At 40.8% G+C, this 16,924-nt stretch overlaps 4 protein-coding genes across 5 annotated transcripts in view; 2 read left to right on the top strand and 2 right to left on the bottom strand.

The window, feature by feature from the left end:
• Nucleotides 1-16,924, bottom strand: part of LOC137584269 (serine-rich adhesin for platelets) — a 174,921-nt gene that overhangs the window by 134,361 nt on the left and 23,636 nt on the right. The window lies entirely within an intron of this gene.
• On the top strand, nt 1,275-4,187 carry LOC137584271 (transmembrane protein 135). Of its 2 annotated transcripts, none has more exons than XM_068299586.1 (4): nt 1,275-1,844; nt 2,607-3,687; nt 3,744-3,910; nt 3,970-4,187. In XM_068299586.1, exons 2-4 carry the CDS (start codon nt 2,626-2,628, stop codon nt 4,097-4,099), a joined length of 1,359 nt encoding a protein of 452 aa, XP_068155687.1. In that variant the 5' UTR covers nt 1,275-1,844; nt 2,607-2,625; the 3' UTR covers nt 4,100-4,187. The 2 variants fall into 2 exon arrangements, with proteins under 2 accessions (XP_068155687.1, XP_068155688.1); XM_068299587.1 differs by lacking the exon at nt 1,275-1,844 and adding an exon at nt 2,364-2,506.
• On the top strand, nt 4,572-6,507 carry LOC137584270 (transmembrane protein 135-like). Its single transcript, XM_068299585.1, has 3 exons — nt 4,572-5,045; nt 5,109-5,885; nt 5,948-6,507. The coding sequence occupies exons 1-3, from the start codon at nt 4,893-4,895 to the stop codon at nt 6,383-6,385; spliced, it is 1,368 nt and encodes a 455-aa protein (XP_068155686.1). The 5' UTR covers nt 4,572-4,892; the 3' UTR covers nt 6,386-6,507.
• LOC137583902 (uncharacterized) lies at nt 8,949-9,161 on the bottom strand. The gene has a single exon (XM_068299090.1). The coding sequence runs from the start codon at nt 9,159-9,161 to the stop codon at nt 8,949-8,951; it is 213 nt and encodes a 70-aa protein (XP_068155191.1).

Here is a 16,924-nt window from a genome sequence, read left to right on the forward strand (position 1 = left end):
CCTCAAATAAATTAAGTAAGTGCCTTGCCGCAGAGCTAAAGTATGTTTTCATATACCTACATATTAACACCCACCTCAGCCTCTTACCTATGCCGAGGGGTTTTCCATGCCAACCGCCAGCTTAAGCCCCAAAAGCGGGAATCACATAAAGGAACCGCAATTTTCTTAAGCAGCTAACACAAGAACAGCAAAAACAGAGCAGAGGCAGGGTTTGAAGTTAACACAAAATCCATCCTCCCCCTTGCGAATTCCACACTGAGAGAAACAGGAGATTCAGGATACTGTTCAAGTATAAAATATTCCTTTTGCAAATTACTCTTTTTTAGAGGAACTTCTCTCTGTGCAGGTTTTGCCACTGAATGGGAATGAATGAACTACTTAAGCGATGCGGCTTTGCAGAAATAAGCCCAAGCTACAGGTATGTATATGGCAATGCCAGAAAGCAAACAATAACGACGAAATATTTTGTATACATCCTTTGCGACCACATCGCAAGTGCTTTAGCTTTCAGGCCCAAATGAAAATACCGGCATCGGCCTGAGAGATGAGCATGAGTACCTCGTACCGTGAACTGGGCTGGGTGGAGATGGAGTCTCGGGGCTGCTTTATGAACTACAACCAAAATCCAATTGATTGCACTGGCAGTGGAGTCTTCTCTGTATCTGGCTCTGTCTCTTGCTCTGGGGGTACTCGAAATGCAAACATTTTGCCAAGCCAAGTGCCTCCAACGCACATTCCCTTTCTGCTTTCATTGAGTTGATTGCGCCGCGAATTGTGGCCTCTGATTAGTCGGAAACGGCATTTTGCAAATGAAAATTTTGGAGAGCACATGACACGAACAGCGTTGTGGTTGAGGGGCCACCATTCAAAAGCAATCCCAAATCATCCCAAAAAAATTTACAAATCAAATTTTTCATCAAGCTAAAATTAAATTCCACGTAGAGATAGTTCAAAGATGAAGCCATATAGATTCTTTAATGCTAAATCAACTTAAATGCGTGAATTAACTCTTAACACACCGGAATATGTAGCTACATTACAATGAACATCAAATTAAACTTATAAATCTTTTTTTTTTTATTTTGCTTCATTTTATCCTTATAAATTCTGCATTTCAAATAACACACGCATAATAATGTAGAAAGCTGACTGCTACGACACGCAGTAGTTAGTAGAAAATGTTAGTTAACAGCACTGTTAACGACTATATACTAGAAAATACTAGTTTCGGGAGTTAGGTCACGCTTATTTATTTTGTAAACAAACAATCTGCAATTTAGCAACAATTTTTGGCTTAGTTTATGCGTAAATATTTTAATATATAAATTTATCAATTAAGTTGGCGCCTAATATTCCATTTAAATGTCGGAGAAGAGTTTACCCAACACGACATTCAAAACCTTTGGCTTTCGAAATCAATCATTTCCACAGGCATCAAGTTGGCCGAATATCAAAACCATATGATCGAAATCACAAAATAGTGCCAAGGCATAAACTAAACCTCCCGACCACTTGTTGTTGTGGTTGATTTGGAATTGGACTCTTGATGCTATCATTAAATTTAATCATTAAAACAAGTGCAAAAGCTCTGGTGTTGGACATTATACTGATGCTGGAGAAGTGTCAAATTAAGTCTCGGCATTGTATCAAACGCAGCGAGTCATGCAATTTGGTGCTGTCAAAAAATCTGAAACAAAACGAAAACGTCGCAAAAAAATTCAGCTGCTAATAGTAACTACACAAGTTTCGATCGAATTCAACATCAAACAATAACCGAAGACAACGTGAAGAATCTCTGCGATAAGCCAATAAAATCTAGTCAAGTGGATTGTGAATTATTACGGGTGAGTAAGTGTTTAAGAAGTGGAGGTCTTATCAGCAGACCAGCCCACACTGAACATTAACCTTTAGTTTGTGCCAGAGGGCTGAATTCAAATGAAATGCTAATTGCATTCATTTTCTATCTGTGAATGTCTATCCATTAATACATTATAGTAAGAACCAAAGCAGTTGTTCAGCCATAATTGGCTGCATTAAGAAATTTAAAACGAACCAAAAATTCAACTTTGAAACAGCAAATTTCGTTGTAGCAATTAATATCTAAACAGGAATTGACAATAAAGATAAATGGGTTATTTAAAAATTTGGTTTCTTCCTTATCAAAACATTTCCATATAATTGAAAGCGAAATCGAATACACCCTGTAAACGTGATATGCTCTTCGTACTGATTATCATAAATCAATTGCAACTGGGTTTTAATCGACCAGTTGTCTTATCAATAGAAAATAATTAACTTCCAGTTGCAATACAAATACACCATCCAGTTGTTAGTCCATGTTCTATTTTAAAAAGCCCATCGTTTAGTTCTAGCCAGGCCATCAGAGCTTGCAGTTTTGTGTGGCCTGACAATATTTTATTTTTGAGTTTCAACAGCAAAGTGCAAGCTCCGATAAGGCAAACAGCAGAATAATAACAAATAATAATAACTTGTGATAAGATTAAAGGTTAAGCACTTCCACATATTCTGCACTGCGATTAAAAAGGTTTACGATGACCTTGTGACAAATCCATTAAACAAATGGATCGTTTGCTTGTTTATTACAGATCAGAAGATTTAATCATCATGACGGGTCAGAGCAAGCTAGTCACTGTCACTTGCCAGCAGTTCCAGCACCCTTGGACGGATAAATGCGTCAATGCCACCGCCGGCATATTACTATCATCTACTCCATATTGCCTTCGTGTCTATACTGTGGTCTACGCCTTGTCGCTGCTGATGCGTCATCGCATCCCCACTCTGGAGGATCTAAAGCGTGCTATTCTGGGCATTGTGCAATCTACTGCCTTTTTAGTTACAAATGCGTACACTTTTATTCTGTACAACTGCATGCTGCGGAACATGTTAGGGCGTTATCATTGCTCCACTGTGGCCTTTGTGCCTTGCTTTCTGGCTTCGTTTACTGCCATTTTGGTGGAGCGTCCAGCTCGTCGACCATTGTTGACCCTGTATGTGGCAAATGTGGCTACGGAAACACTATGGAATATGGCCGAATCACGTGGATTGGTGCGTTCACTGGCACATGGTCAGACACTCATTTTTGGACTGAGCATGTCAGCGCTGCTTTATCTGCACCGTTTGGGTGCGCCCGAAGATTCCATATTTAAAATATTACGCATCTTTGTGGGCAAAGAGGAGGCCGGTCCGGTGCAAAATATCGGATCCACAATTCCAGGTGAACAGCCGGCTCCTTCGCGTCATCGACCAACTGTCAGCTTCTCCACAGTGTCAGACTGGGTGCGTGTCTACAGTAATCTCATACGGGCCAAACATTCGAGTTGCCGGCATACCCAAAGCTGTATTGGTAATGCCATTCTTGGCGGCTTGCGTCCATTCGCTGGCGGAGTGGCTTTGCAGGTAGCCTTGAAGATGCTGATAAATTTGAAGAAAATAGCCAATGGCAGTATTTCATGGCGCAAGCAGCTCTTTAATCGCAGCACGTTGAAATTGGGCATCTTTATGGGTAGTTTCTCCTTTTTGTATAAGTCCGTGTCGTGTCTCTTACGTCATAGCTACAACCGAGATGATGCTCGATTTGCCATACCAGCTGGCCTGGTCGCCTCCTTGGCCTTTACTCAGTATCCAGATAATAGTGTTGCTCTTTACGTTATGTGGAAGGCTCTGCAGGTAAGTAATTGATATCCCTTTAAAGGCATTCTCTAACGAATCGCTTGATTTTCCAGATTTTATATGGCATTGGCCAGAATAAAGGTATCTTACCACGAATACCGAACGCTATGCTCTTCTTATACTCATTCTTTACCGCCGTACTCTTCCATGCTGGCATCTTGGAACCCAACACTTTGCGCCCAAGTTATTACAGTTTTCTGCAAGCCATTTCCGGCGAAAGGTCAGTTCTAATCCATATCTTTTTATTTGAGATCCATTACACTTTGTTATCTCTTTAAGACTCAGCAAGTTCAACTTGAGCCCCTTTGATGTCTTCGGTCTGAACAGCCAGCAGCAAGCATTGGACACTATTAGAAAACTGAATATTGTGGACAAGTCCACACTGCCGGCTTTCTCATTTGCTTCCTGATCTGCAACTACATGCAGATGATCCACACAATGTACAGCATATCTCTTTATTTATTTATATATAATAGAGTGTGTATATACTTTTTCAAGTCACCTTCTCTCGCTCTCTTGCTCTTTGTCATACTCTGCACTTTTGTATGTATATTTTTAAAAGTGTTTGTGTATGTGATGTGTGTGTGTGTGTGTGTGTGCTGAACGTTTAACGACTCAACACTAATCATCGGCTTAGTACTCTGAAATTGGGTGCATTGTGAATTATTTGACTGTTTACTTATGTATAATTCTTTTTTATTAAATAAAATCGGAGCAATGGCATTTAAGACAGTGGCAGTGATCTCTTAAATTCCTCTCTTTAAATGGAATCTCTCTTAGTTTGATAAGAAAGCCGTGCACATGGCACTTGTTAAGCTCGCGCGTGTGATAAGTGAGCCAGACGCACTTCACCCGAAACACTTGGAGTGGATTTATGTCAAAGAGAACCAACTCTTCAATGTGCCGCATATCTTATCAATTGAACCCCCAAAAAATTCACTCGATGATCTCGGTGGTGACTTTGCCCCAGTCAGTTGTATGGTAACCAAAGCATTGGATGGCTGACCTGGCGGATCAACGCAAACTGGAGCTAGTGTTGAACGAGGAATATACCCCTTAAGATTAAGAACCTACTACCAAACTCTCGATACTCAATCCATTTGATTGTACTTTGATCGCCAAAATTTGGGGTCTACGATAAGAATAATCATCCAGCGACACCCAATTCGATAATCGTAGTCAAAGCATAACCCAATCTCAGAATGTCAGTGCAAAGTAAACTTATTGACATTGCCAACACATGCAGTTGCCGTGACTATATACATCCATGGACTGCAAGCTGCGCCTGTGGATCGGCTGGAATGCTTCTAGCCGGCCTAAGGGGTAGCTTTCGCACTTACTCCACTGTTTATCTGGTAAGTACACTTTGTCTTTAACTTTCTGAATCCCCAATTTACATTTTTTCTTTTGTGCATTAGCTTGCTCTCCTCTTGCGAATGCGCATACCCCGCGTAAAGGATTTGCAGAATACATTAACTGGCATTCTACAGTCGACAGTGTTTCTCGCCATGAACGGATCAATCTTTGGGCTGCTTGTCTGCTGGATACGCCTGGCGCTTGGTCGTTACTACCTCTCCACGGTGGCCTTTTGGCCCACATTCATTTCCAGTATGCTGGCACTTAACATTGAGCGGCCAGAGCGGAGACCTGCTTTAGCTCTCTATGTGGCTAATGTGGGCTTGGAGACATTGTGGAATATGCTGGAGGTACGCGGCCTAGTACGTTCCATTCCCAATGGCCAGGTCCTGATTATGGGTGTTAGTGTTACGGCTCTTTTGTATTTGTATCGTGCTGGTTTGCACAAAACTGTAGCCAAAGACGCCACATTCAAGGCCATCCAATTGCTTGTGGGCAAAGAGGAGGAGGGACGTCTCAAGACGCCTGCTGTAACTACTACACAGAGCTCCAGGTCCAGGCCATTCAACTTTCAATCCATATCAGCATATGTACAGCTTTACGATCGTCTAAGAACATCGAAGCATCCGAGCTGCCCACATCGAGAGGGTTGTGCTCCCTATGCTCTATTAGGAGGGGCAAAACTCTTCCTTGGAGGTGTGGGAGTTCAAGTAGGACTCAGATTACTGCTTAGTATAGGAAAAATCATTAAAATGAAGATGGAATGGCGTAAACAAATATTCAATAAGAATTCACTGCAATTGGGCTTAGCTCTAGGCACATTTTCTTTGATCTATAAGGTAAGTCCCACTGATAATGTGCTTTTCCTTACTTCAGAGATGAATAATTTTGCTCTCTACAGGCTGTTTCTTGCTCTCTACGTCATGGCTGCGGCTATGATAGCGCCACATTTGCCATTCCCGCTGGACTATTGGGCTCAATAGGTCTATTGCGCTTCCCTAACACTACAATCGCTTTGTATGCTATGTGGAAGGCACTGCAACTTTTCTACACTTGGGGTATTGAGGAGGGCGTTCTGCCTGAAGTCCCACATTTTGTGTTCATTATGTATAGTTTCTTTACCGCCATACTCTTCCATGCCAACATTATGGAAGCACAAACTGTGCGTCCCAGCTATTACAACTTTCTCATGAATATATCTGGAAATAGAATAAGTCGCTTTGATACACAAGCCTTTGAAGGATATGGCCTAAACAGCTACCATCAGGTCTGTGAGGTGGTTAAGAAACTGAAAATAGACATGACATCACCTTATCCATCGTTCGCTTTGGCTGTGTAGTTAAATCGGAATTGTCGGTCAAATTGTTCGTATGGAGGAGAATAGCTTAAGTATTATGGGAGGTGACAGTTTTATACGTTAATTTTTAAAGCAAATAAAATGTAACAAAACTTTAAATTAAATGTTATTACCCGAATCCCAAAGTGCCCATAAAAGGCCTTTTATGCGAATGGATAAGAGGAATGGATAGACATGGAGGGAGCATCAATCACATAGTCAACGAGCATGGCCCTCAAACCCAAACTTGACAACTCTAGGCACAGTGGAACTTAAGAACCATTTTTAATTGAACACACCTTATTCAAATTTAAGTGATGGATCTACGTAAAGAAATAAGAGAGTTCAAAATTTACATTGTCAAACTATTTTTAAATATAGGTTTAAGTTCTCTAATTGGCTCTTGGCATTCATTTTATTCCACTGTCTGACATGGTTTGCGACCCCGCGCCACTCAATTATTTACATTTATATGTCATATAAATTTATTGTGCCCCATAACTCAGCCAAGGCCCCCAGACAGACTCGCCAAAAGTGCACCAAGGCTAAAAATTTACTAAAGAGAGAAAAAAAAAACAAGCAGGAACAATACGAAACCAAAATAAATAAAAATACGCGGGTTGTCCTTTGGCCCATGATCATCTTTGTTAAAGCTCTGAGTCTGGGGGCCTAGTTTAACAAATGAATTATAGGCTGGAAGAGAATATAATGTGCCACTTAGTTGATGGGGAGGAGAAACTTTTTCTACCCTATAACCATAGAATAAAAAACGGGTATAACAAGCAGAATGATACATTTTCTTATGTAGCTTTTGACATTTAGAGATGTAATATGAAACATTTAAAGAAATATTATGAATTTGAAACGATATTTTAGCTCTAAGGTGGACATGCTATGGTACCTTTATAGGGTATCATTAGGCCTTTGTGTGTTGAAAACTTTTTATTTTTTGGTGTTTTTTGTTTTATTTATTTTATGCATATTATAATAATAGGAGGCAACGTTCTGGTCTGAAACTGACGGACTTGGCCTCTTGTTTTGGGCGATTTTGCATTTGAAATTGAGTTGAAAATAAATGAAAATGCAAATTAGCATCCGGCCAGCTGTTGGACACTTTGCTATAGCATACTTTTCTGGGGCCTGCAATTGCAATTGCCTCCTTAGCATTTATGAAATTTATATGCATGTCAGTTGGCTTCACTCGAACAAGTCGGGCAAGTCAACAGCATGGAAAATATAAATGAAGCCAGTGACAAATCTCATTAATCACAAGGCGAGGATTTTATATCGCAGGCAAAGGGAGCTGAGGCTGAAACTGAAACTGAATCTGTTGCCAGGAGTTGCTTTAAAAAGCTTTGGGGTTTGTGTGTGTTTGTGTGTATGCGTGGGTGTAAGTGTGAGTGTGGTGGTTGCAGCAGCTGTTGGCGCCTTCGACTGTAGTTCTTGGATTATCAGCTTAGCAGCTGCTGCAATTGTTGTTGCTTTACTTCTTATTCGCGCTCGTTGGGAAGGAAAAGAATGCATATAAATTGAATATTATAAATTTTCTTACTTGCCACTTACTTTAGTGCAGCATTTTAGTTGACTCTTAGCCAAGTTGTAACTTCATTTAAGTCAATCGCAAATTGTAAACAAGAAAATTATGCAAATACTTATCAGTAAAGAACAAAAAACGACAAACCAAAAGAAAATGAAAAAAATTCTTCTGACATGGTAAACAATTATAAAAGACTGATGTTCGAAACGCAAAAACAAGATAAAGTATATGAACGAAAATGGGTCAAACCAGAAATTCATTTTAAATAACAATACAAATCATTTATACTCAAATAAACAGTACTTTTGTTAAAGTTGTTAAAGTTTATTTTGACTCAAATTCTAGTAAAACGAGTTGTGATAACTCAAATAAAAGATCTTAGGAGGTTAACTTCGAGAGTCTTATTAGCGAAAACTTAGACGCTTTGGCTAAAGTAGTCATTTCTCAATGTATCTCCCTATTCCCCTGTAGATTTGAATTTTTATGATTTTGCGCTTAATTTTCCATCATCACATCTATAAGAGGTCGTACTAATAGGTCAACATAAAGATTCTAGCCGTTCTTGTCTTGAGTAATCAAAATTTGAGTAAAAAAAATAACACATTTATTCTATGTAATATAACGTACATTTAAAGACCAGTGTTAGAACAATTAATTCATCCATTTTTCAATTTAATTTAGTTTTTCCTTAGTGTAGTTTCTTGTGTTGGCACTTTCCTGTTGCCATAAATTTCATTTGATATTTTTTACGAAGACAAACCAAATGACAAGGTATGTCAACGCAAGATAAGCGCCAAGTAACACGAAATGCTGCCAACTGGAGTTCTATGAGTAAACGGAAAAGTGGGAGGGCAGAGGGTAAATGGACATTTCAGTTTGTGTCTTCAATTTTTGTTTCTCATTTTCATCCTTTTCTTAGTATTTTTTAATTAAAAAATTTCACTGAAATAAATTCTGTAAATTCTGTGTATACAATTAAATGAGGCTTAGATGGAGGACTAATGTTTTTCGACATACTCTTGTTGGCAATCAGGAGAACAGCATCCAAACGCTGATGGCACCCAAAGTGCATTCTCCCTGCATGGTCTCTTCTGTCTCATCCAGTTGGCGTTGGCGTACCAGTGAAAGGGGTATGGTAGTATTTAGATAATCCAGCAGCATATTTACGAGACTCAGTTGTAGCCAAACTACTGATAGACACAGGCACGTGCCGGTGTTAAATAGATCAAGCAGAGTAGACATCATGTCAATGAATGAACCACGCCGTAAACCATAGACTCGCTACTACTATCGAGGTTATTACTTGGTGGCTGACGGTATTGCTGATATGGTTCTATATAATTTTGTTGCGATGGGCACAATCAACTTGATTACGAGCTCCAAGCAGCATTTGTTGCGCAACATTTGTGCGTTTACGCTCAAACATGTTCGATGTGGGATGGGGATGTAATTTCACTCACTGGGCTTGGTATGAATGAGTCTTTGCCTCACTGTTGCATATCTGCAGTCCCAACACTAAAATTTTGAGAGCCAAACCAAACTCGGCTACTAACTGGGTTAGTGGTACAAGTTCAGTTGTCGTGAGCATGTTCTCTAGGAGGCGACAAACGAGAGTGTGTTTCAATACCATGGAATTGAAACAGTCGGCAGAGGCAAGGACTTACCAGGAATAACAGGCACATTGTCGAATGTCTTCTTTGGGCTCTGCACCGGCAAAGGAAACGGCTTCATCGCTGTGCTGCACTTTTTTATTCCCATAGGAGAATGGCAAAAGGAGGAAAAGAAAAAAAAGAACCTCATCTTATCCTCATGTACCCGGTGTGTCTTTGTGCGCCTCAATAAACGCCATCTTAGTCCTCCGCCCCTCTTCGCCCATATCCTTAATTGAAACTACAGCGTTTACCCACTTGTAAGCCATGCTATCTATGTACCATCTACTATGTGGCATCTGGGTGTCCTTTGTCTTTACCTTTGCCTTTACTCTCGTGCTTTTGTTTGTTTTTCTTCAGCAGGGTACATATCGGTCCCCTTCCCTTGTTCGGTCGCTATCTCGCTGGCTCCCTCTCTTATTTCTCCCTGCTCAAATGCATCATCATTATCGTCATCATCTCCATCATCGCCGGCATTGGATTCGGGCTTCAGAGTTGGCTGGCTGGCTGTCGTTGACAGTTGCCCGGTTATTGGCAATGGCGGGCTGTTAAACGACTCTCATCTCGGTGCCGCCTTTGTTCTGTTCTCGCGGATGCGGTGCATCTTGTCATGTTTGCTCATCCTTCTAGCTGCTCCTCTGTCTGGGGTGTGTGCCAAAAGCGTTTTCTTTGTTATGCCAGCCGGTCTCTCCGACAATTGCGCTGCTGATTGCCCTCATTTCAGACTTGAAATAATATTAAAAACTTTTATTCCATGTTCTCTAACTGCAGCATCTCCAGCCTTTGGTTTTCTGCTTTGTCTTTGCGCCTAAATGTATGCTGTGTCGGTCTGTAACCGCACCGCACATCCTTCTTATGCCGTTCCTCCCCCCTTTTCGTCGGCGTCGACAAGAAGCAAGCTGCACTGCAGCTACATGAATCTACCAGCTCCTACATGCGAACGCGTCGTTTTCCTCCCGCACCCGTATCCATATCTAAGAATCGCTTTGATTCGGATTCGGATTCTTTTCGTTTCTGTCGTTTGGCTCGCGTCTCCTTTTATTTACCACATAAATCAATGTGGACCGGCAAAGACATTTCTATCTATCTACTTAGTTTCAGTGCCTAGCAGCAACTTCCTTTTTACCCATGGCTTATCACTTGCTCCTGCCAGTTGTTATTGTATGTACGTACTACTTGTACTTCACGACTTTGTCCTCCTGGTACTTGTTGTTTTCCTATTTCTTTTTTTCGCAGTTAGTTGCTTGTTTTTTATACCCTTGCAGAGGGTATTATAAAATTGGTCAGATGTTTGTAACGCACAGAAGGAGACGTTTCCGACCCCATAAAGTATATATATTCTTGATCAGCATGAGAAGCTAAGTCGATATAGCCATGTCCGTCTGTCCGTCTGTCCGTCTGTCCGTCGGTGCGTACGCGTTTTACTCAGCCATCTTAAGAGCTATCGGGATGAAATTTTTTTTGGGAGCTTTTTTTTACCCGGGTGAGATAAAGTATGAAAATCTTTGGGATCGGACTACTATATCATATAGCTCTGGAACAAAAATTTTTGCAAAAATTGGAGTATCCCCATGAAATTCACCAATATAATAGAATTTGATATAAAATCTCAGATCCCAAAATTTGACCCTGATCGGATAAATAGAACACAAGTTACAGTCTATATAAATCGGTTCAATCGCTGCCGGCAGCTCTGCTTGCTGCCTACTACGTCATCATCAAATCAACAGAGCACATGCATACACACACAGACGCAACGCTACATAAACTGTATGTGTATGCGTGCGTTGCTTTGCTTAGGGAATGAGGGAAGAAGAAGAACAAATTGTACATAGTATGAAGAGTAAAATTGTTTTGTTTGTATATTAATGAATTGAGTTGCAGAAAACAAATTTTGAACATGTGAAATTATTATTGTCAAGGACTGCAAGGGTATATAAACTTCGGCATAGCCGAATTTAACTTCTTTGATATTTTTTTCCTTTTAGTTCGTTTTTCTACGATTGCCCATTTTCTTTACATTTCATAGAATTCTTATTGTCTGCTTTCCTTCTTTCTACGTTTCGATTTTAGTTCGTTTTTAGCCTGCTTTTCGGCGTGATAGCACACGTATCCGCTTTTGGCGATTTTTCAGCAATTGCAGTTGTTATATTTTCCTGGGTATTTTCCAATCTTTCTCTTGTGTGTGTGCCCCCTATGAATGTGTGTGTGTGTGTGTGCACAGGGGGTGTATGTCCGGTATTTCTTTTGGGTTTCTCTTTTTTGGGAGGTAATTGATGATTTACAACTTATTTACGCTTCGATTGTGCAATAATTGAAAATTGCTCTAAATTCATTTGAACATTCCTTGGACACGTTTTCTTGGCGTTTGTCGAAAATGGCGGCTTACTTCTCGATAAACAGACTAAGTAGAAATGGGAATAGGTCAACAACGACATCGATCTTAGACTTAAAGTAAAGTAAATTTAAAAATTCCAGCGAAGTTAGTCACCACATTTCATAGAATAGGAAGTTTAAACTTTTTCTCTTCTTTCTTTCGTTTATCAGCATGATTAGGATACCATTATATATTCGTTATTGTTACAGGACTGAGAAAGAATTAGATGGAAGAATTAATCTACTTGCCTCTCAAGTGAGCACACACATACTAAAACACATGGCCACTAATATAAGTGTACCGTCGAGCGTCTGTTTCATGCCCGATATGGCCGCATAAATGGCATGGAAAATGAAAACGGCGAGCGGATTAAGCAACTCTCCATCTCCCATCGCACATCGCCCATCTTAAAATGCCACCAGCTGCTGCTACAGCTGCAGCTCTGATGTTCAGAGAAGAGGCGGCAAATACTATGCGGTAAAAGCATTTGGCAGGCCAGTGAAACGGGAGGCGGGGCGTATGAGAGAGTGAGAGCCTTTCCTGGCATGCAGACAAAGAGAAATGTTGATCCAGAACCAGAAGCACACATCTTGGCATTGAGCCACCACCAAATTGAAATAGATGCAACTCCATGCAACATAGCTAGTGACTACCGGATACGGACTTTGCCTTTAATATTCAATTCAACGAGCGAAAAAAAAAAAACCAAATCAAAAAAAAAGCAAAAACCAACTCAAGTAAAAATTTAATAGCTTTCCAAAACTTGACTGCAACTAGACAGCTGCTCGGTTGGCAACAGCAGGAGCTGGAGCTGGAGCAACTGCTGCTGCTGCTGCTGCTTGACTACTCGACAATTGGGCGAAAATCGTAAATTAATTGCAGAGCTCTTGAGTTGTTTCCAGCAATTATGTCATTAGACGAGTAGTCATAAATTTGCGTCTGCCTCAATGGCCAGACTTGGCATGGGCCATAAACAAAATGTCAGTCAGGTACACTACAACGACAAATGTCCAAGTGACATGAAAATGTTGCCTAATTTTTTGTGCCCTGAGACTAACGCATTGTTGTTGTTGTTGTTGCTGCAGTTGCAAACGCGCCTCATAAATTGGCAACACAAGCAAAGCCAAGAGACCGAGAGGGAAAAAACAATCCTCAATCCTAGTCCCAGTCCCAGTATTAGCACCCCAACAAGAGTTGGAGAGATTCGCATCGGACCATAAATAAAAATGCTCGTACACAAATTAGAATGCCCCCAAAGGATTGGGGTTCTGTTTTGGGTTTGTGGCAATTGCATTCCTGGATATGGTGGCTTGATCTTCGTTCAGGAAACAGAAATCACTGCCTATTAGATTAGTGGACATTCCCGGCCACTTGATTCCGCTGAAAGTCGACGTTATCATACTGCAACAGCAGCTGCATCGTTTGCCGGTTGCCAGTTGCCATTTTGCCATCATTGCTCATTGATACGTGAGTGTGTTCCAGTTGCTGATTATTTTGTGCGCTTCACTTGCCTGTGTGTGTGTTTGTGCCCCAAAGTGTGAGTGTGTGTGTGTGTGTGTACTTGTCGCATTCTATTTTTAATGCAATAAAAGTCGCGTACACATTGAACACTGAAATTAACCCAGTTTCTGGATGGCTAAACAAACTCGATCTGCATGATTTTTAGTTGATGTTGAAAATGAAGGTTTTGGTCTTTGGTGGAGTACACTGGAAACAAACCAAACCAAACCAATTGCAATCTGCAACAAATTAAACTCAATTGTTTGCCATTCAGCACGTAATTAAATGTACGGTTTCCGCTAGCTCCAGCCTAGCTCAAAGTCCGGCACACGGAAACGGAAGCCGATGATGGCTTAGACGGGTGAGTGTTAACGGCGCCAAGTGCTCCGGTGCTCTATGGCCAGTAAGGAACGAAAGTGGCGCATTGGCTAGAGTAGTAAAAAAAAAAACAAAAAACCTCGAAAAAAAAAAAAACACAGCAAATTAAAATTGTCGCACACTTGGCCAAACATTTGTCCTGCTCTTATCAATTGCACTACGACTGAGTCAGAGACTGGAAATGGAACTTTAACTAACGAACGAACGAGAGACGCCTTTGCCACTTGATGGACTATGTCGATTTAGCCGATAGCAGCCCCAACACCCACTAACAGCCCCCCTCCCTCCAATGGGTTCCAGCCTCAGCTCGAACTCAAACTCAATTTCATGGCACTTAAAGCGGAAACGGAAGAGGCAAGTTCTCATTGTCAGGCTAGCTAGAGCTCTGGTTCTGATGCCAACTCCGACTCCTCTTTCTGTTCTGTCTTTTCAGTTTTGGATACGGTTTTTTTTTTTTTTGTAATCTATTCTTTCTACGTTTTTTTTTTCTTACCAATTGACGCTTTCGTTTAAATACTTTTTCTCGGGCGTGTTAAAGTACATTTAATTTGATTTGATTTGTTGCCGACGTTTGCTGCTTGTTAATGGACACTACGACACTAATCGCTCACTTACCCTATAGCCTACCCAGTTGCACCCCTTTCTATCCAGCTATCTATCTATCCATCTACCCCATTGCAACATTCCCAAACCATTTACACCCGCTGGAAGGCACTCATGTAGCTGTCTGTCAACAGACGTTCGAGTGCCATGGAATTTTTAATGCAATTTGTCTGATTTGTTGTTGACGTTGCTGTTGGCTTGTTGGTTGTCGTGATTTGTTGCTGATTTTGTCAGTCATTTAGTCACACATACTTATCCACCTTCCTCTGCAAATCTCCCCCCGCCCACATTTCTATTCCATCCACCTTATCATCATCATCACGATGACTAATTGTCATCAAAATTAAGTGGATTTCGCGTTTTAATTGAAAACGTTGTGCAAACCAAATAACATTGATTTGTTCTGTCTGACTTTTGCGTTTGTTTTAAAGACCAAATTAGGAGTGGACTGAAAAAAACAAAACCAAAGTCAAGCAGTAGCCTGACCCCTGCATTGGGCTCAAATGCAATGACCAGGAATCAATGTTGTCTAATTGGCATTCACCTGTTTGAGGGCATAGCCAAAGTAGCGAACTAAGCTAGCTTACCCTTAACCCATTTTGCCTGCTTACAAACAATGTCAGATCGAGGATAGGGTATCGACTCCTTCGCCCCTCTCTTTACACAGCTGATTAAAAACCAATTCAAGACTTTTGTATTAATCTACACTTTCAAAGCTAAGCTGGAACTGTGCCTCTAACATAATACATTCCAATTATTTTGATATGGTTCACTTTATTCAGTTTAACAGAGGAATGGAAGCATTTACCGACACACACAAGAGTTAATGGACATTGTCACAACAGACAACATTGAGTGCATGTGAGGCAATTACATGGCCAGGCAACCGCATGGATAGTCTGACTAGGACCCTAACTTGGGCCTGAATGCAATCAAAGGCCAGAGTCTGTGGTCAGAGCCAAAGCTCAGTAATTTTCTCAAGCCAAAGGTATGACATTATATCGTGATGAGCCTCATTCAGCGTCAAATCTGTGGGGCTATTAAGTGAGTTGCCAGCAACTGGCCATCGTCATCATCATCACCATCATCATCATCTTTGTCCGTTGCAGTCCAGGACAATTGCTTAAATGGTGCAACAAAAAGAGAGATCTTTCAGTTGTTGCTGTCGTTACCGAAAACTTTTGCCTACTAAACTAAAAACTCGATTGTTCTATTCTAAACCAAAGATAGAGCAGGAAATTGTTGACAGGATGTTGGACGGATGTGATTTAATTTGTGTATATTTAAAAGACACAAACTATGTCTTTTCTTTTAACAAACTTTACATCCCAGTGTGTGTGTGTGTGCAGTTTATTTGTTGCCCCAAAGTGCATAGAAACAGGAAATTATATAATTACACTCAGCCAGGATATACCAGAGAAGAAACAACTAACCAGATGACCAAAACAAAACAAAAAACTACGACCAAGTTAATGAAAAACATGAGAGATGGCCTCGATTATGACTTGATATGGGGTCGAACATTTACTTCACCATGTGCACAGGACACCCGACCATTTCCTTTTGCTCTCTCTACTTATATATATATACATTTTTTTTTTTTTGTTGTGATTTTGGCTTTCTTGCTGCCCAGCAGGCGGGCTTAAAGACATCAACACCCAATGATGGATGCCATCGGCACATCATAGAGTCAGCAGCCGCTAGCTACCGTCTCTCTCTCTCTCTCCCTTTGTCTCTCAGACTCCCTCGCCCTTTCATCCTCTCACTCGTACCTATAGATGTAGGCAATTATGGCAATTCAAAGTCACGTAGTGTGGCAGCAGATTTTCTAAATGATTTCATAAGCACACCAGCAGGCGTTACTTTTTTGTTACTCAAATGGGCCAATAGGAGATCAGCAAATGAATTCAGAGTTTCTTTAATTTCAAACTTTAAAAACCACTTGTTGACAGACAGAGAGAACGAGAATGTAAGGGGGAGACAATTACTTAAAAGTCATTAGAAATCGCATACAAATAAATTAAGTATACGCCCGACAGGCCATTTTTCTTATGTCCCACAGGCTCGCCCAGTAGCAACACAACAACGACGACAACAACATCGACACCGACTACTATCAACAGTCTTGGTCAGTGGACCATTAATCACAATAATTTGGGAATGGGGCATACACAGAGCCAGATGGAATGGGCGTTCGGCTCCTGTTTATTTTCCCAGTCCAAATAAACGCCAATAATAGCCCAAAATGCCCATTTAAATAGCAACAACTACAGGAGCTGGTGGGATGCAGGTGAACATTGTCTCAGATAGAGAGACATTTAACGTTGTGGACCCAAACTTACCTTATCGCCAACGATATCAGACCAGCATTCAGCCTGTATACGTGTCTGTGTCCTTGGCAGTGTCAATAAATAACATGCCGGTAAACAACTTTTACTTCACCGAAGCCCAGATGCCCTTTTTAGTGAATTCAGCTGAGAATAGATTAACTCATACCC

Source organism: Drosophila tropicalis, unplaced genomic scaffold (assembly GCF_018151085.1).
Source record: "Drosophila tropicalis isolate 14030-0801.00 unplaced genomic scaffold, ASM1815108v1 contig_878, whole genome shotgun sequence".
Lineage (NCBI taxonomy): Eukaryota > Metazoa > Arthropoda > Insecta > Diptera > Drosophilidae > Drosophila > Drosophila tropicalis.